This window comes from Stigmatopora argus, chromosome 14 (genome assembly GCF_051989625.1).
Source record: "Stigmatopora argus isolate UIUO_Sarg chromosome 14, RoL_Sarg_1.0, whole genome shotgun sequence".
Lineage (NCBI taxonomy): Eukaryota > Metazoa > Chordata > Actinopteri > Syngnathiformes > Syngnathidae > Stigmatopora > Stigmatopora argus.
Window position 1 is genome coordinate 17,449,693 of NC_135400.1, and position 23,700 is coordinate 17,473,392.

At 43.5% G+C, this 23,700-nt stretch overlaps 2 protein-coding genes and 1 long non-coding RNA gene across 3 annotated transcripts in view; 1 reads left to right on the plus strand and 2 right to left on the minus strand.

Moving 5' to 3' along the window:
* Positions 1–20,222, minus strand: part of LOC144088960 (uncharacterized) — a 32,649-nt gene extending 12,427 nt beyond the window's left edge. The window contains exons 1-2 of the long non-coding RNA XR_013304985.1: positions 19,579–20,222; positions 762–870 (exon numbers count right to left, since the gene is read on the minus strand). This is a non-coding gene — a long non-coding RNA (uncharacterized LOC144088960). The remainder of the gene's footprint in view (positions 1–761; positions 871–19,578) is intronic.
* LOC144088959 (suppressor of cytokine signaling 3-like) lies at positions 222–2,528 on the plus strand. Its single transcript, XM_077619726.1, has 2 exons — positions 222–389; positions 1,367–2,528. The coding sequence occupies exon 2, from the start codon at positions 1,404–1,406 to the stop codon at positions 2,016–2,018; it is 615 nt and encodes a 204-aa protein (XP_077475852.1). The 5' UTR covers positions 222–389; positions 1,367–1,403; the 3' UTR covers positions 2,019–2,528.
* A 733-nt stretch (positions 20,223–20,955) lies between the features above and the next one.
* The window catches only part of LOC144089170 (transmembrane protein 235), a 7,801-nt gene continuing 5,056 nt past the window's right edge, over positions 20,956–23,700 (minus strand). Inside the window, exon 4 of the mRNA XM_077620094.1 lies at positions 20,956–22,573. Coding sequence (XP_077476220.1) covers positions 22,332–22,573 — 242 coding nt within the window. The 3' untranslated portion in view covers positions 20,956–22,331. The remainder of the gene's footprint in view (positions 22,574–23,700) is intronic.

Sequence of the window (23,700 nt, forward strand, 5' to 3'; positions counted from 1 at the left end):
GCTTGAGTCATAAACAAGCCAATTCGCTGGTAAGGGGGAGGAGTTGAGCAGGAATACAACTAAGAGAGAGAGCAAGAGAGAGAGAGAGAGAAAGAGAGAGAGAAAATGGAGCTTCCTGTCAATTCGCCAGCGCTTTACTGGAACGGCGAGGGGGCGGGGACTGCGAGCACAGCACACTAAGCGGGCGGCGGGCCCGTGTGTATAAAGGGCGGCCTGTGCGTCAGTGCAGGGCGCAGACGCCTTACTAAAGAGCTCCTAACACTCAACTTTAAGGCCAACTCGCCTTTGTTTTTTAATCCTCCAAGCTGGGAATTTCCATTCCTACTTGTGAGGTCTCTTTGACGCCAGGAGCATTTGGATTTAAACTTTTCAAGGACTTTGAGTAAGAGGTGAGCATCTTTGAAAACTTTCTTAGTGGTTTCAGATTTCTGCAAAAGAATAAGCTTGGGGGGGGAAAAAAAACAAAAACAAAAATTTCTGGTCCAAATTTCACAAGAGCTTTACTGGAAGTGAGCGCGATGCCTGAGGCACGGCGTTACACACACACACACACACAAAAAAAAAGCGACTTACGGGATTTGCGCATCCGGCAGAAATACGTACTGGGAAACTATGAATCAAACTAAACGAGCGCTTGGCGGGGGGGAAAACACGTCATGTTTTGACTTGGTTTTTTTTTCCATCTAACCTCATAGCTTAGTTTTGTTTTTGTTCACAATAAACGGTACATTAGCGTAACGACAGCATAAGGTTTTTTTTACCTCGTTGGCGGCAAAAGGCGTCCAATCCTGTTGCACTGGGAGGGCTGGCAGCGATGGTTCGACTCCAAAGTGAACTTTTATGCGCTCGCTTTGCTCAAAAGTTGGTGTTCTGTAAAAAATAGGCAAAAAAGCAGTCATTTTTTGGGCCCCAAAAGTACATTTTCTAACAAAATAGAGCATTTCTATTTTGACAATATACAGTACATTACGGTAAACTCCAGTGTAAAATTAAAGCTTTTAATTGACCATGTGTGTTGTTTACAGGAGGGCATGGCAACGTTGATGCAAATTTTAGATTGCAAAAATAACTCCAGCTAAAAAAAGAAAGGAGACAAAAGTGGATAGACAATGGAGCCTTGTTAAACCAGGTCGCTAATTGCGCCGACTTTGTGTTGTTTTAATGACTCCTATTTTGAGCGACAACTCCATTCCGGTTCATTTTCTGAACCGCCGCGGGGTGTGCTGGAGCCAATCCCAGTCATTTCCATGACTCTAAATGCAAATGGCATTAGCCCCCCCCCAAAAAAAAAATTGGGACATTTGCTAAAAGGAGTGTTCTATTTTTTTGCAAAAGATGCTAACGGCGTTCAATTTTTCTCTCCCAGTCAGCTCGCCATCCCATCGTTCACCCTCGAATCGGCCATGGTAACTCTCAGCAAGGCCTACTCCGCCATGAGCAGCAGCCACTCGGACTCTCCCGGCGTGCGGCTGCCCCAGCGCTACCGGACCTTCTCGTCCAAGGCGCAGTACCAGATGGTGCTGAGCACCCTGCGCAAGCTGCAGGAGAGCGGCTTCTACTGGGGCGCCATCACGGGCAAGAACGCCAACGGCCTGCTGGGCGGCGAGAAGGCCGGCACCTTCCTGGTGCGCGACAGCTCCGACAACCGCCACCTCTTCACCCTCAGCGTCAAGACGGTGGCGGGCACCAAAAACCTGCGGGTCCAGTGCGACGCCGCCTCCTTCTACCTGCAGACCGACCCCAAGAACGTCCACGCCGTGCCCCGTTTCGACTGCATCCTCAAGCTGGTGCACCACTACATGCCCCAGGGCCGGGGCAAGGCCCGCGGCGTGGACTACATTTACTCGGGCGGCGACAAGGTCCCGCTGGAGTTGCTCAAACCCCTGGCCTGTTGCCCGTCCAGCCTGCAGCACTTGTGCCGGAAGACGGTCAACGGACACTTGGACCTTTCCTCCGGCGCCGAGGAGCTCCCCCGTCCTCTCAGGCAATACATGCAGGATTACGACTCCCCCATTTAAGAGCCCGGCGTGTTTTCGAGAGGACAGCCGGGGACGGGAAGAAAAACCCAGGCTGGTTTTTGGGCTCAGGGAGGACGGGAAGAAAAACCCAGGCCTGGAAGACCGGAAGTAGAAACCCGGGAAAACCCGGAAGAGAACAACCAACGGGGACCAAGCGAATCCCTTCGTCTACGGGAAAACGGTGGCCGCAAAAATTGGACGGAACGCTGGGCGCACTTAAGACTGAATCCTCTGTGAGGTCCTATTTGATTGTTTGTTTTTGTTATTGTTTTTGTTTCTTTTGGGCACTGACAGGAAGGCCACTCGCTCACCAATGAATGTATTTGAAGCCGCCTCGTCTTTTTGGACGCCGCCATGTTTACATTGAAGACAAAATCTTTTTTTTTTTGTTGAAAGAAGTACTAAAGATGCTTGAAGGTGGAGCGACCGGTCCACGCGACCATTTGCACTTATTTATATGTGGATGAACATTTCAGTAATTTATAATAAAAATGCTTATTTTTCTACTCAGACACTGTGCTTGTTTTTTTTTGCCACGGCGGTCACATTTAATTGCACATTTAATGAGTCCTAATGCTTGCACGATTAGGAACAAAAGGAGCAAAACTTTTACTTGTTTCCTCCCAATTGCATTCTGTGTATGAATGAAACGATTAAAAATCTAATTGCATTTGAAAACCCTATTAAATCAGCCAGCATTACATTTAATAAAAGTGACGTTATTGAAGGATTAGTGTGTTGAAACTTATAAAACATAAATGCAATTAAAATGGAATTATTTAATGTTGGAAACCTATAAAACATAAATGCAATTGAAATGGAATTATTTAATGTTGGATGATAGTTCATGATAGCTTGATATTAAATCTAAAACCTCAATTCAAAAACATTTTACTTTAGTCTAATTTAAAAAAAAAAAAAGTTAAAATTGAAAATTAGAATACACCATTGACAAAAAAGTGTAAATGAGTTTGTAATGCTTCAAGTAGGATTTAAAGAAAAAAATACAGCTCAAAACCAGAGGAAAAAAAGCTAAATAAAAGTAAATCTAGAAAATGGTGTTTGGAAAACATGATAAAGTGAGCACAAGAAAGAACCCATCCAAACAGCCAAATGTTTGTGCGCTTACGTACGCCATTACAGCTTTTAACTGGTCGACCATTGAAAGCTAAAGACGTCCAATGCGTTATTTTTAAATGACAGATAGTGCGACACGTGTTGCATGACTGAGATAACTAACAAATATAAACGTGACTTAAAAGTATGGGCTCTAAACTAGGAGCCTTTTAGAAGACGGCAGCAGCAGACATATAGAGGTCGACATCCCATTTTTCTGACAAATGCTCTCAAGCCATTTATCACATTTCCCCCCCAGCCAAATGACGCGATTAATAGGTGTGCGAATCCCCAGCACACGGCCAATGCCGTGGTAGCAAATGGCCCTCTTGCAAACGGCCACAGGTAGCGAGAGGGTGACATTAGCCTCGGGCCGCGTCATGTGGCCAAATGAGGAACTTTCCGGGAACTTGGGCAACGACAGACCAGTCCTTCCTGCTTCAAAGAAGATAGCTGTTTTTGTGTAAAGCAGCTGTGGCATTCCAGTCACTGACTCATGGGATTCTCTCACGGCACAAGTTCTCAGAAATGTCGTCCGCCCGCCCGCCCGCCGTGTACCTTTTGGTTGACGTGGTTACCGTCAACCGCCGGGAATGCCTGGAGACGTCAACGACTCTTGTTTTGCTAACGTGGCGCCTCTTCTGCGCCTTGTTTTGGAACACATTCGGTGTGAACGATGGACTATGTTCAAGAACATTGCCAATTTCTACTGCAAAGACAGAAATATTGGTCTGGAAGACGTTTAGGATGAGGACCGTCTACGTTAGCATGCAACATGTCAATGAACTTGAGGTTCCAATGAGATGTCCGAAAATGGCATCCTGTTACGATGGCGCCGCGTCGTCGTGGCACGATCGGGAATGGATTAAAACCCAGGCGGGGGAAGCAGGAGGGGAACGAGGCAGTTAGCTTCAAAACGACATCTTTAATAAATCAACAGGGATCTACAAATCAACAAAGGCTTGGAACCAAAACGGGAGCATGCAGGAAACGATCAGACAATGACAATACAAGCAATTGGTGTTTAAATCCAAACTCGGGAAGTCATCGACAGATTGATTCCGGCTGCTCTGCCTTTACGGCAAGCCTGGAGGGACAAATGGCCGCTCCTGACACATCCATTGGTGAAGAAAAGTTATATTGACCGAGCCATTGAGAATGTAAAAATATCTTTTAAAAAAATCTAGCACTTCTTGAAACAAGAAAACTAGGAAGGCGATCCTTTACGAATAAGCAAAGTTGCACTCAATTCTTGCATTCAGGTCACAATGACATTTGAAATAGGAAATATTAGGAAAAATAGGAACAAAAAATAGAATAAGTTTCTTGGAAAAAACAGAATTTTCTTCCTTAAAAACTTTTTTAAACGGCCTGACGTACAGTGTATTATCAAATTAAGACTAAATACGTATTTTAGTGTATGTAAATAAATAGCAGCTTTAGAGCTGCTTCATCCAAACAGGTTGGAAAGTGGCCACGTTCGCTGAGGGGGCCTTCATAACTTTGCAGTCCGGCCACGGCAACCCGACTTGGCGGTCTTTGATTGAGTACTTTGCAGACTAAAGTCCACGTAGTAAACACGCTGAGTGGCCAGATGACATTTAGGATGGTAAAGGCGCGCTATATTTACAGCGACCTGCTAAAAAGACGGATGAGGCGGAACCCACGCGCCGTTCCGGGAAACGACGGCGGCGCTTCCGCGGCACTTTTCCCCCGCTCTCTGATTTGTGACGCGTCAGTGGACGATTAGGACTTCCTCTCGACTTTAATGGCAGACTAAATCAAAAGGCCAACGAAAGACGGCCGCATCGGCGTTAGCGTCCGTTGGACGTGCGCGCCGCTTTTCCCAAGCAAGGCTATAAAAAGAAGCACTTTGCTTCTGCTGTCGCTCTGAGGAAATTCTCTGGTAGGGACGTCACGTGACCGCCGGCGTGTGTACCCGTCGCCATAGCTACGCTGCACACTTCCTCTCCGGCTGTTGCGCAAGACCGAATGGGCATTTCGGGGAAAGCCGTTGGCCTACGAACAAGTGCTTTTGGGATTTTTCTTTGCAAGTACTTTTTACAGTGGGATTTTTCTAATAGCTTGTGCGTGTGTGTCAAACAATGCAAGGCGGAAATTTACGCTCATTTGGAAATGGCAACGGCACCTTTTTTCCTTCCTGCTCTTTTATACATCGTCAATAAAACTAAATGGCGACTGGAGATGAACACGGGAAAGAAATGGAGAAGGTTTTGTGTCCCTTAAACCCATCGTTTGCTCAATTTAAAATGGCTGGCTTCAGAAGGAAGCTGGATGTGGCGTACCAGCCGAAAGATGGTCAACTCTTAATGGAAGGTTTTCAGTTCGTTGAATGATATTCCGTTCCTTTCTAAAAAAAAAAAAAACATCCAACCACCGTGTTAAATTGTGTCGCTTTTGCCCGTGCTAAAATGTATACAGACGCTCCCCTACTGACAAACGAGTTACGTTCCGAGCGATTGTTCATAAGTTGAATTTGTTCGTAAGTTGATTCAGTGCTATATTTTGTATTATAATTTATGTTTAAGAACTATATAAGTATATTGAAGGTTTATATAAGTGCATTTATATGTTTAAGGCTTGTATAAGTAACCAGCATTGGTTTGTACTGAAAAAAAACATTTAATAAAATGGAGAGAATACATACAGTACTGTATACATACATTAAAGAGAGATTTACTAGAAAGTGGCCTAAAGAAGCTATCTAATGACAATTGCAGTTTTCTTTTTTTCATCATAAATGATGCGGTAGCACTGTATGGCATCATTCAATTGATTTGCAACCTTTGTGCAACGTTCAATATTTGGGTCCTGCTGCTCCATCTTTCTGTTTATAAATGGTACCGACGGTCGAACGATTCAAGTTGTATGCCCGTGCAACGCTCACCATTTTCTCACACGCATCAAGCTTCTTTATTATTGCCACTTTTGTTTCAAATGAAATGACTTGCCTCTTCCTTACACCTCCCTCACTAGAAGCCTTTCGCTTTTCACCAACCATATTGAATAATGGATGCACGAGATATTGAACGATAAAAATGAAAAAGGTTTTTTGCGCACTGGAGATACGTTCACGCACTTCTGCACTGCAACGAACTGGGCAGAGGAAGGTGGATGCTGGGTGAGCTGAGCTCTCACAGCGCCAGGCGGCGTCGCTATTAGCGGCGGAAAGAAGCACTAATCGGAAAAAGGCGCGCAATACAAAATCCAACTTACAAACATTTTTCGACATAAACGCAATTTGCAGACATGTTCGTATGTACCGTTGTTCGTAACTCGAATGTTCGTAAGTAGGGGAGCGTCTGTACTAAAAGACTAACAAACTTCCGTCGTTCACGCATCAGCTGTTTCTTTTAAGTTTCTGACCTTCACAATGAAAGTCACGCACGGAATAGGGACATATACATGCATACATTTACAGAATTCTTATGAATGAGATGAAAACGCTGTTTAAGAGTGTCACAAAATAAATTGGAATGAAAACAAATTCTTTTCCATTGAATTTTCAAGGGCAATTTAGAACAGACTTCCTCAGAAAGGCCACTTCAGAGCGCAATGTTCTTGTAACTTGTCAACACGTTTTCTTGTTAGCTTTTCGGAGGCTACGTTCTTGAAAAAAAACATATCGCGGCTCAAGCAAATCCTTTGACCGAGGCGACGCAATCCCCGCCACGACCTCGGCGTTCCGACGGACAGCTCGACGGCGTCGTCGTCGCCGGGCGCTTCCCGCTCGTCCCTCCGACCGGCTCGGCCTGTTTACAATTCCACAACTCGCGGTCGCCATGGAGCGCCGTCGTCAACGAGCTCCAGATGCCAGATAGCGAGCGGCGGGCCAGAAGCCTTGAGTCATCGCCGCCGAGTAAATCCCACCCCCTTCTCCGGCCAAATACTTGATGGTCGTGGACTACGAGCTTTTCAATCGACCCCCACCCCTGCCACGCGCAAATAAAACAGCTGGGCTCCAGCACACAAAGTGAGGCTTCGACGTGCCGAGCTTGGCGGGCGTCCAATTTGGAGAATAGCGTGCAGATGTAGGGGTGAAATAAGGAAAGCCACATGAATATGTGCTGAAAGATGCCTTCAAAAAAACAACATAGACTACATTGTTATTACAAAAAAAGGCTTTAGTGTACACATTCCATTGAGAATATTCTAAGCCCATCAAGTCCATGCTAGCTAGTATTAGCAACAAGACGGCTGCTTTGTCGATTGAAAATTGTCTTTACTGAACAATTAAAATGGGCAGGAATGTTTTGTTGACATGAAAGTCAATATGGCTTTTTATCTGACATATTGGGTCAATCTGCACCTGTGAAAATATTTGGTGTGATGCCTCAACACGCAAGTCCGAATCGAATCGATATTATTAGTCTCCAGAAAAAAATACCTCATCAGAATTTTAATGGGAAAACTTTTTTTTTCTTCCCTCGATGATCGCGACTTCACTTTTCGCGTATTCACTTTTTTCGCGATTTTTTTCTGCTCTTAATTATTTTTTTAAAATGTGTTTTTTATTAAATTGATAAAAATGTGAAAATCCACGGCGAAACTCGTAAGTGGAAGCCACTTTTGCTACTACGACTCAGCAAAGAAGAAGAAAAAAGTTATTTTAATAATAGGGGTGACCGTAATTAGCGATTTTTCAATGATTGCGGCCATGTTTGGTCTACATTGACTGCGATATTCAAGGGATTACTGTATACGAGAGGTAAGCGACCTGTATCCACAACAGCGGAATGACAAATTACAAGTCCGTAACTTACACTTATTTAGGTCTTTTGCCGATTAAACGTAGCTTATGGAGAAGCACCATCAATTTCGTCACACGCAGTTTCTGCGTGTGATGACAAGTAGGCTTTTTTTGTGTTGTGGTAATGACGACATGGCCTATGTCCGATTATTATTATTATTATTATTATTATTATTATTATTATTCAGATTCAAAACCTGATTGGAATAAACATACGGTAACCTACAAACCACATCGGGATTAATCTAGCCCGAGAAAAAGCCATTTTTCTGAACGAGGGATGGTCTACTTCCATTTCTAATCTGGTCCCACCCCCATACAAAAACAAAAACAGTCTAGTACCGTGCATGTCTGTGACCACGCGCTTGTGTAACACTTGAACGACTTTGGTTTTTCGGTAAGACCAAGCATTTCCTAGAATTGTGTGTCGTAAAAGAAGATGGCTGCAACATTTTCTGCTCACTACTCAAAACATAACTGGAGTTTGTATGTAGAAACGCTTGAAAGCGAGTACAACAACATCAAGCACTTCCCAAGCAACGTTGCTCAACCTGTGCTTTTTGGGGTTTTTGTTTTTGTTTCTCCAGTGGGCGGATTGCGACCACATGGCATCTGGGCCATAACGCAATGTGTTTGGACACCACCCCCGAGCGATTCGTCACGTCAGAGCACAATACAAGAAAACTTTTGGAAATTCTTAGACTTTTTAACCCATTCGTTTCAATGACAACGGCGGAAATAGAGGTCCAATCCCTTGTGATGGGGAGGAGCAGGCAGCCAGGCTGTTGATGGAGTTCCTTAGGGGTAATACACAATATTCATAGTTCTTTTTATTTTTCCAGGGTGCCAGGGTTTGACCCATTCACACCAATCCAACTTTAAAATGTACATGTAGCGCCCCAAACTTCCTTTTTATGTTATTCCCAATGGCAAAAGCATTTCAAGTGTCCAATTTTCAAATTGAAGAGGCACTGTTTAAATGACTCGCTGACTAGCTGCACCAGAATGTTAGCTGAACTCAAGCTTCTTGTGCAGGCCATATTCATGATATTTGCAGTTTTTCGCTAGCCAATGAAAACTGGTCGGCTCACAGGCCGTGGTTTGGACAACCCTGGTTGGAGGGCAAAATATCCGTGTCGTAGCGTATATTGACATCACGAGAACGGCACGAGCTAAGCTAATTCTAAGTTTGTAACTTGAAATCAGGCACTGTTTAAATGACTCGCTGTACCAGAATGTTAGCTGAACTCAAGCTTCTTGTGCAGGCCATATTCATGATATTTGCAGTTTTTCGCTAGCCAATGAAAACTGGTCGGCTCACAGGCCGTGGTTTGGACAAGCCTGGTTGGAGGGCAAAATATGCGTCTCGTAGCGTACGTTGACATCACGAGAACGGCACGAGCTAAGCTAATTCTAAGTTTGTAACTTGAAACCACGTTGCACGAGGCCCGTGAAAGTCCGCAGAATATTTGGACGTTACGCAACGACGTTTAGTCCCGCCAAGCAGAGGAAAAAATGCAAAATGTCAGCCCAGCGAAAATCCCGAGCAGATCTCGGCGGCGTGTCGGGGAAACACCCCGTGAGTCACCCAGGCCCGTAGGCGTGGAGGCTCTCCCGAACGGAAGTGACGCCCACTTACGCAAATAGAGCGCTTGTTAACGCTACCGTGGCAACCGCAAACTGTAGCGTCACGGCTCAATAACACTGAGCCAGTAGACCCGTAATACCCGTTCGGGGATGTAAAAAGTCATTGAATTGTTAGGCGTTAGAGCGACCCGCTGTTAAAGTGGATATTACGCCCACCTCACAGCCTCCCACTTTAATTCTAGGCCAACTGTACCCTAAATTGTCCCTAACTATGAGTGAATGCTTGTTTGTCTGCATGTGCCCTGCAATGGGCTGGCCAACCATTCAGGGTTTCCTCCAGCACCCCCCACAACCCATGTGAGTATGAGCAACACAGAAATTGAATTACTGTAATTAGTGCATATTAGCCGCCTGCGCAAATAAGCCACACCCTTAAAATGGCCTTAAAATGGTTGAATTTTACAATTTCTCGCGTATAAGCCGCCCCCTGATTCACAATTTTCACCTCCATATTCGTGGTTTTAATAGAGAGTACTAATGTGTTATTTTGAAGGGAAAATCTTAAGAAAAATCATCGCACGTGCTATTTCTCAGATACTGTATAAATCGAGGGCGAGAAATGGCAGTTTTTTCACAAATTTATGCAAGATACGCTTCATTTTTTTCTTGAATTTCATTCATAGACGTCAAAATAAGATTTGTTAAGCGTTTTATCCATTTATCTTTTCTCTATTTTGAAATAAATGACCGTATTGGCCGCATTGTCTTGCGTTATGGCGTTTTGTGCATGTCAAGTCTAATTTATGCACATATAAGCCGTACCTTCGATTCAGTCATCATTTTTTGGAGCGACAAATACGGCGTATATGCGAGAAAATATTGTAAAGAGAAGACAAAAGAATGAAAGGCCGCTCACACTGAACTCCGGTAATGTGCGAGTGCTTAAGCGATTCCAACACAGTCCGTCGGTTCACTTTTTCACGGCCAAGTGGCCACCATTCCGGATCATTTGCCTTCGGCTTTGTTTAAATACACGAGCGTGAAAGACGGCGATGCGCACGGAGGGCAATTTTGATGCGGTGTGCGAAGAAGATAGAGAAATAAAAAATAAAAATCAAGATGACCAACTCTGACAGCTGAGACGAAGTGCGTGAAAAGACTTAATTAGGTGTAAATTGAGAATAAAGTATAATAAATAATGTTGCGGTCGGGATTCAAGCCCGGAAAAGCAGATGCAGCTGAGAATAGAAAAAGCAATATAAAGTGACATAAAGGAAGTGATGAGAGACGTTTTTGGGCGTACAAACATTTGCGCATGATGGCCTGGGGAATATGCCTCTTTTGTTGCTGTCACGTATATTTTTGGCTCTCAACATCACCGCACGGGGTTTTACAAGTTTACCGTAAAGCAAAATGTCCCGTCCGGCCTGTTGCCGTTATGTAACAAACACGTCCAACGTATTTCCAGTACACAGTCTTTGGACAACTGCCAGCCAAAGAAGAAAAGGCGGCAAGATTTTGGTCAAAAGCCACGCTTTTCAATATCGCAGAGCTGGGCGATCATTTTCGTGAAATAATTTTTAGTAAAAACGTTGATCATTTGAAACGGAAATTCTACCAGCCAACCACCACGGGGAACGGGGGTGCTGTTGCGAGATGAACGCTAGTTCCAGACCACCGCTCAGGGGAAGAAGAGGATGATGAGGAAACGTGTTTTTAGCATGTTAGCAATAGAGGCTAACACGGAGCATTAACCAGTGGCGGGCCGTCAGGGCCTTCAAGGCCTTCTCTGCTGGCCTAAGAAATATCTGAATCATATATTCTATTTTGTCCATAAATACTTATGAAATAATTCCAAATTGTCTGTTAGCTTCCTTTCATTGCTTTTCCCCCTGGTTGCTCTGCTTCCAGATGTGTGTTTTCATATTGAAGCATTTATCCAAACACATTTCAGCCATTCGTTGTTGCCAGGGTCACCCCCCTGGCCTGGTTTTAATGTCTGAAAAGCTTCAATATTTGTATTTAATCATTAAATGCTGCTAGGATGTGGATTTTACCCCATTTTTGTGCATTGATTTATTGATTATTTTTTATGTGTCGCAGCTGTAGCTGCAGTAGAGGTTTTATAGCCATAAAATAGTTTTTTGAGGGTTGGATTGATTCATTGAAGGCGCTACGAGAAAATGCACGGACCGCCACTGGCATTGACGCAAAAGGACAATAACACGGGCAAAATGAGCGATGATGAGATGTCTTTAGTTGATTATTTTATTTATTTCATATTGCACAGCAACTTTTGGTTCGGAGGCCAATTTTGAAAAATAAAGACGCCTGTCAAAATGATTATAAGTGATATTCTTAACTTTTCATAGTGTAAGAAGGGAGTTATCTGATCTTCATTGCGCAACAGAACCACAGAACTACTCCTTAAAAAATCATATTTCATATTCTCTTTTGCTATAAAGTAAGTTTACTTTCATATTTGAATAAGGGGGTTTTAAATTTGAAACTAAAAAGATAGACTGAATTTTTTTTCTCATGGTGATAACAATTTTTGTCATATGGCTCATCTCTCCATCATCGTGAAACGAGATGAATGGTTTGATTCGACCCCAGAGAAGTTCTGTTGAAAACACCACTCAGCGGCAGGCTTTTCCTCGGAAAGGCACGCTCGGCCGCTTCTACGGAGTCGGGGGTCGAACGCTTTACTCTCCGCTGCGGTTCTCGCGGCGGCGGCCCACGTAAAGACTCTTATCCCAGATATGACCGCACGCCGACGCAAGACGGGAAAGCAGACGCTCGAAAGTGGCATTCGCGTGGGCCTCGGCGCTTCCCCTTTGACAACCCGCGGCTATTTAGGGCACGAGCGAGGACATTGAACTCAGAAGATCAAAGATCATGCTTACCTACAGTAAATATGAGGCCAAGTATGTTTGAAACTGCGCAACATTGGTTTACACAAAAAGTCTGTCACACTGAACTGAAAGTTGCAGGCTCAAATGTAGATATTTAGGAATTATTCGGACTGGGGGCGGGCAGTTTAGTTTTTTGTTGCGTGTACGTACGCATTAGATCAAGACTAAAGACACAGTAGTAGTAAGCAGGGCGATTATGGAATCCCATTTCCAGCAGGCTGAGTCATAAAGCACAGACGTTGACTGGAAAGCCAGCAAGCCGTTGGTTGAACAAAGCGTGACACACATCCTGCCCTCCAAATAGTCCCGTTCCAAGCCCCTCGGGTGTCGACATCGGTCAGGAAGAAAAAGGACAAACCCCGTCAGAAAGCTAGAGCTTGCGCCACGAGCGTGAGCCTTCTGAAACAAAAGTCCGCCCGGAGTCATAATAAGAAGTTTGGGAGTTGCAATGTGGCGAGAGCGAGCGTTTCATTTGCTTTCCCACAAAAGCTAGTCATCTGCTAGTTGACGTCAACATCTGATAGTGGGCCGCTTCTTTGATGCCGTTTCAAATCGGATTGGACATCTCGTGACGGCAAATTACAGTCATACCTCGTCATACGACCGCTCGTCATACGATATTCTCGTCTTACGACGGAAATTTCGATCGAATAATTCGCCCGAGATGCGATCAAAATTTCGTGATGCGACCAAGCCAGCTGGCCATGGCACTGTCTTTTTTTGCATCTCTTTCGTTTATAAAATATATCTACGAGCATTGGGCGGATTACGATCGTATGTCGAGGTACCACTGTATTGACATTCTACGGAATTTTGCTTCCATCTTTTGTGTCGTGGATGGAAAAATTCATCTTGAAATGTTACGTTGGCCGATGAAAAAAAACGGAACGGACACGCGATCCATGAGCCGACGATGACCTCACACCGGAGGAGCTAGGGTTTCTGGCATGGGACAAATGGCCTCCGCTCTGTTCATTGAGCTCCCTCCCGTTCTCGGCCGTTTGGCCGTCGTTTTTCAAAAAGAGACGCTCGATCGGACGCCTGGACTGTAATTCAATCGCGCCGGCAAAGGAGACAAATGCGCTAGCTTGCTCGAATAAAGTCTCGCCGAAAGCAAGTGACGGTGTCCGACCGGGCCGTATTCGATGGGGTTCGAGTCTGGGTTGACGCCATACCAGCACGCTTTCATGGACGTTGCCAAAGGAAAAGACAGGGTGACAAGACCATCAACAAATACAAAGAATTTGAAGGCAATAAGACTCCTGCAGAAGCTTTTAAGCCGTATTTGTCGCTAAAAAAATGTTGACTGAATCAAGGGTACTTATATAGAGCTTATATGTGCACAAATTAGACTTGACATGCACAAAACTGCCAGGTGACAAGGACGAAACGCCACAAGACAAGTTTATTTTGAAACTCTATGAATAAAATTTTTAAATAAAGCGTATCTGGCATAAAACGTGGAAAAAACTCACTTACTTGTGCCTGCCATTGCTCGCTGAGGGTGCCGCCATCTGACAAACAAGACCGCTACGGACACACTTCCTGGTTGTACTGCTCACATGACTTCCTTTTTGAATTTGTCTACGTGCAGGCGGCGACCTTAAAGGAATATCGAATTATAAATTGATTTATACAGTATCTCAGAAATAGCACGAGCGATGATTTTTCCTTCAAATTAACACAATTGCATTCCCTATTAAAAACATGTTTATGGAGGTGAGAATTGGGAATCACGGGGCGTGTTATACCAAAGAAATTGTCAAATTCAACCGTTTTAAGGCCATTTTAAGGGTGCGGCTTATACGTGGAGACGGCTAATATGCCAGAAAATACGGTAAATCGTGTCTGCCTACCACAAAGTTGGACTTCCTCCGATTGAAATCATGGTCGCAGCTGTTAGTGTTTACGTTTTACTGCCAATGAGCTCATGCGCGCTCCCGCCATGGAAGAGCGTATGGTTTCCAATAAAAGAGTTATTTGCCAAGAGGGACGTCATGTCAAACGGGTTATTTCTGCAGGTTTTTCTATTTGCAGCGGTCGGCGTGCTTGGCCTTTAAAAAAAATGAAAAAAATGAAGAATTTATGTGAATGAATGACAGGAAAAACAATGTTCTTACTGGAAGAAGTGGACCTCAGATGGCACTTTCCAAGCAAGATTATCTGGATTAGCGGGACTGGGAGCTACTGTAAATTCGGACACATTCACCACAAGGCGGAAAAACTCAATGACATCTTCTGGCTGAAAATGTGGAAACGTGTCATCGGGGAGATGATTGTGTCCTTCGAATGTGTTCAATTTTTTTAAAAATAATAATAAACAAACCAAACCTGAAAAATGTGACCGCAAAGATAAATCTCTTTTCCAGGAAAGCGGCAAAATATACTGCTGGCTCACCAGGGTACACAGTCGATTGGTCGCCCGGAAGGTAAGTGATAATTACCATTGAAATGGTTGCTCAAATTCCCTAAATACAAACTGCAAATGACTATTTAGTCATACTTAATGCCCTAGTAATTATTAGGCTAAAGAAAAGCTCCAAATTTCCCGGATTTTTATTGTTTTTTGTTGGAGAACTTGTTGTTAAGACCCTGACTGAACTGACGTCGCTTCTTAAAGGGACAACGCATGTACATACAAACTCTTCTACACTCACACGTCGGCTCAGTGAATCTGCTCATGGCCATTGTTGGCTTTTATTCATGCGTAGACTGTTGTTTTACCTTGTTTTGTCGCCGGTCTTTTGGTCGCCGGTCTTTTGGTCGCCGGTCTTTTGGTCGCCGGTCTTTTGGTCGCCCGTTGTCGCGGTCGGGGCGACCAAAAGACCGGCGACCAATCGACCGCACACGCTCACCAGAGGGTGACGGCGTGTTGGCGAAGGACGGCAATGGACGTCCGTCCGTTTTAGTAACAACAAATGGATCGATTTGTCCAAAATGCATACGAAAGGTGCGCAATCCGTTACCAAGGGTGTTTTTTTTCTCAATAAAAATATTTCATTTTTGGTCAATAATGAAGAATTAGTCATAAAAACAACAGCCCCGCCCCTTCTCCCTCTCCAATTGTTTCTGTCTGTCTTCCCGTGCGTCAAATCTCTGAGTATATCTTTACTCAGCCAGCTTCAACCCGTGGAAGAATGCAAAAGTGACTACTTGGTGACTAAAGGCGATAGCGGTAAACTAGCAACAAAGGACGTCATCTACAAGAGGGTTTACCTCTCAGGGGTGCCATGTCACACTCTAAGGGGTGTCCAATCTGTTGGGGGAGGACAAACTCCAAATCCCTCCGTTTTCATTTGTTAAAGTGAGGATCCGAGTTGTCTAATGAGTTAATCTAATGTTTCGATAGGACCCAAAAGGCTTCACGGACAAATACCGGTCAAAATATAAGACTGCCAACCTTCCCAGTTCAAATAGATCTCATTTAAATGTACACATGGTGACGTCAATGCTCGCCCGTGGCAACGAAAGAGTGACATTTACATTTTTAGTGACCGTAAATCATACAAGTAAAAGTGGAAATGAGATTCTACAGCATTTTCATTGTTCCATGTAACCTTATCATTTCCTTTATCAGAACGAGAGGACCGACCGAAAAGGGGAGCTCGTAAAAATGATTGCCGTTATGGTTTGATTGCGGGCGGACGAACCTTTCCTGTAAATTTCGCAGGAAGCGCAGCCACCTGCCGCTAAAGTGGAATTGCAAGCCTTCCACAACGGTTTCCTCTTTCCGATTAAGAGCGCATCGTAAACACAAACAGTCAAGTCACCGACCGACCGGCTTGATCATTAATAATGCAAGGTCTCAGTCATGTTTATCATAAATCAAATAAACCCCTGGTTAACCTTGTGAGCGCCACAATCATTGTTTCGCTGCTTTTGACGGCACAGACGGCTCGATTGGGATATTTTAGATATATTTTTTTACTATAAATGTCACTCGAGTGATCCAATGAATGGAGAAGGGAAAAAAACAATAGAGTAACAGAAACTGCAGACATTTTCCTTTTTTCTTAAAAAAAAATACTGAAATTAGTTTTCCAATAACTATAACAGTAGGAACATATTTTACTGTAAGCCCAGTTCCAATAAAATTGGGATTTAATGTGATACAAAACACATTAAATCTATATTTCATTGAATACAAAGTCAAGTCAATAAGTCTAACTGCCATTGACGGCGACAGACGTCCATTCCAATTGAATCCACTCAAAACAGATTGACGTCTATCGCCGTCAATGGCAGCCAATGAGTTAAATACACCTGAAAAACGGCTCATTTTATTTATTTTTGCTTGATTTGAGTTAGCAAATATAAATGTAAAGTTTTCAAGTTGGCCCTCGCATGATTGGAGTATTTTTTTAAACAGCCCCAGGAGGGGGGAAAAAAAGGTTTCGATGCTTATCGAGTTCAATGGCGATGAATCGGGATGATTGCCCGCCAAAAGCACTCCTTTTCCTTTGTGAGGGTCGAAATGTGTGTTGCGCCAACTCGTGTGTGTGTGTTAATGTGTGTGTGTGTGTGTGTGTTGGGGGGTGGGGTAACGATGACCTCATGTTGGCGCTTCCCGTCTTGGCTTTAATTTAGCTCGTCGGCCTGCCAGTACAAACTTGTCGTGCGGTTTGTCGGGGTTGGATTGCGGACGGCGACTGCGCATAGCGAACATGCTTGGCCACTGTTTGTTTTGACAGCGGGAGCCGTCGCGTCACTACGCCATCGCGTATGGAAACACGGCATCATTGTTTACTGGCCCTTTGCTGGTGAGATGCAAAAAAAAATAGTGATGATAAACAGGGATTTTAAGATTTTCAGGGCCATTTCTTCTCCCTTGAGACATTTTCAAGCAATTCCATCTGCTTGCGCTGCAAAAAAAATCTAAGCAAAGCTTTGCTAACACCTTGAGACCGGACTAAAACACCCTGAGAAGAACAAGGGAAGTCACTATAGGGAGCGGTGTCCATTAAAAATGGAGGAATCTTTTTTGTTCAGTTCTTTATGAATGGAGGACCGACCACGACACTGAAAACCTTCGCGCAATCAAATTCATTCTTTCCGCTACCGCTGACCGCTCTATAAATAAATACAAGGGAGGTGGGCGTGACAAAAAAATGATGAGACGCTGACACCTAGTGGAATTTAACATGGCGCTGGCGAGCCAGAAGATCAATTTGCTTGTCCGACCGAGCGTGGCCAACCAGATGATTAATTACCCGAGCCGGCCGGCGAGCTCGGGTAACGACTTTGCAACGGGCCTCGCGTAATCTCCCGTCCATCAAAAAGAAAACGCTAGATTAATCTTTACCGTGCCGTTTAATGGTCGTTTTGGCTTGTTTACGGGCCACGGCCGTGCCAAATGCCCGCCTTTTGCCCGCCTTTTCCTCTGGTCGCGAGTAAAAGTCGATCGGCGCAAGCTGCTAGAATATGCTCGTCGGTCCCGGCCGGCCAGCCGAGGTGACTCTACTTAAATTTTCACGAGAAATATGGTCACCGGAGCGAGCGGCTAAACTCTTTTACGAGGGTGAGCGCTTCGCCGAAGCGACCTGGAGAGGACGAGCCCAAAATCTGTCACCGTTTTGAGACTTTGAGTTCGTTTGGATTCAAGACGGCGCTCGGCACATAAAAAGCAGTCCCCGGACGACGACTCTTTTACCAGCCCAGACGACAGTAAAGCACCGGTCGTGCGGGTTCATTTCGGTTTAGACGCCGACCTAACAATGCGATTTATGCGGAACATCTGACTTATAAGGTGCCATGACGGGGGTGTCCTAACTTTTTTTTTTCTCTCTCTCCGAGGGCCGCTTTTGGGAAAAATCAAGGGATGCGAGGTCCATCTTTAAATCTTTCATTTCTTAATAAACATGACGTTATATACTCTATCGTACCCCCTTAATATGTCCGTATACGGAGGTGTCTGCCCACAGTGTTGCTGGTACTCAGACGTTTGGTCGCCGGACTTTTGGTCGCCGGATGTTTGGTCGCCCGGAAGGTTATTGATAATTACCATTTAAAATTGTTGCTCAAATTCCCTGAATACAAACAGCGAATTATTATTTAGTCATACTTAATGCCCTATCAATTATTAGGCTAAAGGAAAGCTCCAAATTTCCCGGACTTTTGTGTTTTGTTGGAGAACTTGTTAAGACCCTGACGGACATCGCTTCTTAAAGGGACAACCCATGTACATAGAAACTCTTATACACACACGTCCGCCCAGTGAAACTGCTCAGGGCCATTGTTGGCTTTTATTCATGCGTAGACCGTGTTGTTTTACCTTGTTTGGTCGCCGGACGTTTGGGTCCGGGCGACCAAACGTCCGGCGACCAAACGTCCGGTCACGAATGTCGCTAGGGTTTCAGATTTGATGGGATTTAACGCAGCCTGGCCCACGATGGAAATTGTATTATTTCAACACCATTGAGTGGAAAGCCACAAAAGATAGAAACGAGCACAAGGACGTTAAGGCAAAAGAGTGTTTCTCTTTGAAAACCAGCCAAGGTAGATATTGCCTTGGAAAAGAAAACACAGAAACAATGCCAGAACAAATATGAAAATAGCCCAGGTGCCGTGAGATTATATGAATTAATCTTGCTAGTGAATCACGGGGTGCAAGATTTGGTCACGAACACTAAATTATTGCTCTGAAAATCATCTTACATTGATTTTATACTCCAATCTCACCTTTACAACACAAAATCACTAGGGGAGAATTAAAGAAATTTGGGGATGAAAGGACAACACGCAAAGCAGATACATATACAGATACAATACTCACTCTACTATAGCACATTTATGTTGCTAGATACATATTTCCTGCCCAGTAAACACCAAATTCATCTCCAAAAGTGCTTAAATTGAAAACCGATTCTTTTTCGCGACTTCAGCCAACAACGGGAAAAAAGTAGAATAAAAATCTCTATAAGTCAGCTTGGAAAATGCATCACGTGAAGACTACATTGAAGTAACATTAATTCAAAGGTTTAATACTGAGAAATCGTTTTTTAATGCAGACTGCAGAGGGAGTAGGTTTTTTTCTAATGTTTCAAATGGTCGAGTTTACACATTAATGACTCTAAACACAGACAGACTTTCTCAAGTTAAATGTAATAAAGAATTACTTACCCAGACAAGGGTAATCTCAAGAGTTGGAAAGTTTTGATGCAATAATACTCACTCGTTTTTTCGTCCCCAGCAGACGTCGACATTGTTGCTAGCTGTGGTTTGCACTCGTGGTTTCAGTCCAGAATCTTGTCATTTTTGCTCGTTCGAAAACGTATTGTGTTCTTCCATCTTCCTCTTTTCACTCCCGCTGGAATATCTTATCTACTTTTCGTTTTTAAACGTACTTTCTCGTTTCGCTGTCGTCCATTTTCCTGCCGTTGTCTTTTTTTGTTGTTGTTGTTTGTTTGGTTTTCCCGCTGAGGGAGGTCCCGCACCTGCTGGCTAAATTGGACCGATCCAACGTCGCCTAAACTGAGGGGTGGCCGAAGACTCAAAATAGAAGTATTTCGCCGACAATTTAGCAAAAGGAGTTGAAAACGCCATATTCAGTCGGAAGAAATGCTAATAAAACTGCTAACAAGCTCCACGCTTCAAATAAAAGGTTGAAATGTCACTTGGGAGTGAATTTGAGCGTCCCTAATGAAATTACTGCCAACAATGTCCAAATGCCTGTGTTCTTCAATCTTCCTCTTTTCACTCCCGCTGGAATATCTTATCTACTTTTCGTTTTTAAACGTACTTTATCGTTTCGCTGTCGTCCATTTTCCTGCCGTTGTCTTTTTTGTTGTTGTTGTTTGTTTGGTTTTCCCGCCGAGGTCCCGCACCTGCTGGCTAAATTGGACCGATCCAATGTCGCGGAAACTGAGGGGGTGGCCGAAGACTCAAAGTAACTCAAAGTAGAAGTATTTCGCCGACAATTTAGCAAAAGGAGTTGAAAACGCCATATTCAGTCGGAAGGAATGCTAATAAACCTGCTAACAAGCTCCACGCTTCAAATAAAAGGTTGAAATGTCACTTGGGAGTGAATTTGAGCGTCCCTAATGAAATTAGAGCCAACAATGTCCAAATGCCTTATCGTGTCAGAGTCGCTATTGTTTGGTGAGTGGTGAGCTGCCTTTCCCCCCATTTAGAGTAGCTAGTAGACTGGCTTAGTGCAGCAATTACGGCTTGGCTTGTGAATAAAGCTGCAATGTGGCGATAAAACTGTTTTCAAAGGGTATCTTTTTTTTTTAATTGTTCTTGGAAATAACCTCCTGGAAGGCCGCTGGAGATCAGTGGATTGTTGTTGACAAATAAGTCTTTTCAAACGAATTAAGCTTTCATCATCCTCCCTCTATCAATCTAGCAATTGGAAGTCTGTTTATTTTTCTTTGTTTCACTAGGTTTTTCTCATTTAAACTTAGAGGGCTTTTTTTTTTTACACCATCAGTCATTTTGACTGGGAGGGGTGAATGAATGACACTTTGTTCACATTCATTACTGCTTCATTATACCATGAGCATTCATGGCCGGTTTGAATAGATAGCGGAAAATTGGTTGGAAACAAAAATGTGAATAAAGGCTTACCTGAAGCTCAATGTATTTTGTGTTTGCAGATTTACAGGAAATCAAAACATGCTTGAATGAAATGAAAATAACACAAATCAATCCAAAATGATGCTACACGTGTCACATTCCAATACTTTTCAGTAACTGTGCAACTACAAAGACATCATAACAAGAGTGCACAAACAGAAAACACTGCAGAAAGCTCATTGTCAACAATTTCATCCTTTAGGCTCATTTAAATTAAATTAAATAAAACATATTACGAACTTTCTGTTGCTGATTTGACCTGCTGCTATATTTAGTACAATCTACAAGTGGATTTCCTTGCCAACAATAAAACCGGACATAAAGCGCGATATCGTTCCATACAACTAATAAAGCGAACCTGAACGCGCAATACTTTTGGCGTACCTCCAGTGAGAAAGCAAAATGAACTTAATGTACACTACTCCCACTAGGAGATGATCTTTTGGAGCACTTTTATTTTCCTAAAGGTATTGTTGACCTTTCGCTAAGACCCACTCTGCCTTAGTTACTGTTGCTAGCATGGCGACAGCGTCTGCACTCCCTGAAGGAATGTTATCAAATTTGGAGAGAAATAATATTTCAAACATAACCAGCAGCATGAAGGCTCTGCTGTGCTTTATACGGTTAGGTTTTGTGTGTGTGTGTGTGTGTGAAAGGGAACGCTGAAAATTGGGTCTGTGTATTGCCTCGTATCTGGCAATACGATTTGTATGACAATTCACAGGTCACAATTGGATTCAATCCGGATTTTACATTTCAAGACGATGATTGTGATTTTTCACGTTGGAAAAAACTAATTGAAATGGACATAATAATGCACTTATACAACATATGGCCTTCATTAAAACATTTTCTCAATTTTAGTGCAGGCTAGCTTTAGTCCAAACCTGCTTACATGCAGGATTCTAAATATTAAAAAAAATCTTAAAGGATGTATAGCACTCAAATACGAACAGCTGTGTTTAAAAAAAAGTATAATAACTAATCTTGTTTTGTTTCGGCATTACTGTCCTCTTATTGATTACATGTAGTACGTATTTAGTCCAATTTGGTCTTGAGGTGGGAAACAGCGCCCCCGTGCGTCCAAGAACGACGACTACACGCTGGCTTACTGCTGTCAACTAGAGTAGGCGAGTGGAAGTGCAGCCCACGATGGTTTATTTCCATCCAAAACACACGCGTGAAGATCCACTCGGATGGTTTTCGTATCGAAACGAGAAACACGCAAAGCAATATCGTGATGTATCGCAGAATCGATTTTTTTTGGAGAGGGGAAACAAACACCTGCCATTTTAAGGGGCGTGCGGCCTAGCGAAAGGTCGGGCGCGCTACCTCTGGACTCGTTGGCCTTCAGAAGGTAAGGTCGACGCCGCAGTCGTAGCGTCCTTTGGCCTGGATGATTTTGGCGGCCAGCAGGAGGAGCAGGCCGGCCGTCAGCTCCAGGGCGAAGGAGATCCAGGCCAGGGCGAAGGACCAGCCGAAGGACACGTCCACGAAGGCCAGCTCCTCCGGGGCCACCACCCGCCGGAACTCGTCCATGGCCTTGCTGGAGTAGCGGATGTAGAGGCTTACCCCCGTCAGGGTGAAAAGGCCTATCCAAAAGATCAAAAGCGGGAATGTTTCAAGCATTCACTAAGAAGAGACATCCTACCTACATTATCCATCAATATTAAATCACGTAACACAATAGTCATGCTACATTGCTAACAAATAATAATAGTGTACAAGAGGAGTCCACAGATGGCAACATTTTCCTCCTATTCGGCACCACACGGTGTTTCAAATATGTTGTGAAAATTTTAGAGTCCTCTTTTTGTGGCATTTACAGCAATGTTTAGCAACTATTTTTTCGAAATAATAAGTGGTAAATCGGAAACTAGTCCAGTTGTTTCAATCTTGGTCGAAAAGACGGCAACATTTTCCTTATCTTCGGCGCCACACGGTGTTTCAAATATGATGTGAATATTTTAGAATCCCCTTCTTTTGGCACATTAACAGCAATATTTAGCAACATGAATATCTCTTTTGAAATAATAAGTGCTAAATTGGAAACTAGTGCAGTCGTTTCAATCTCGGTCAAAAAGACGGCAACATTTTCCTCATATTTGGCGTCACTGAGTGTTTCAAATATGATGTGAAAATGTTAGACCTCTTTTTTGGGCACATGTTTAGAGACTATTTTTTCAAAATAAGTGTTAAATCAGAAACTAGTGCAGTCGTTTCAATCTACTTAAAACAAGAAAAATCGTGAAAATAATAATAAATGGAATGGGATTTGTCTCCGCGTTGACGACCAATATTCAAATAATAAAGTCAATCACTTTAGTCCAATCCATCTAGCAGATAAAGATTAGATTGCTATTAACGTTGACGTCGTTAAAATGGGTCCGAGCGATCAATCCAGCGTTTTGTTTCAAGAGCGCAGAGTCGATATATTTCTATACTATCTCATACAAAGGTGACATTTACGGGCTTTGGAATTTCACAGACAATTTTAGTCAAAGCCTCTTCTGGGACAAGCCGTTAAAAAAAACTCAATTAATAAGACAATAGTAGTTTATGCGATAGTAAAGGTCAATGTCATGCTTATGGGGCGGGCGGGAGGTCAATTCCTTTTAATCTACTTTGCAGCAATTTGTCAGTGGAAAATGACTAATAACTCATTAAGAACAAATATCCACAAGAGGCAGGCGGTCGCAGGCTAACGCCAAGCCAAACA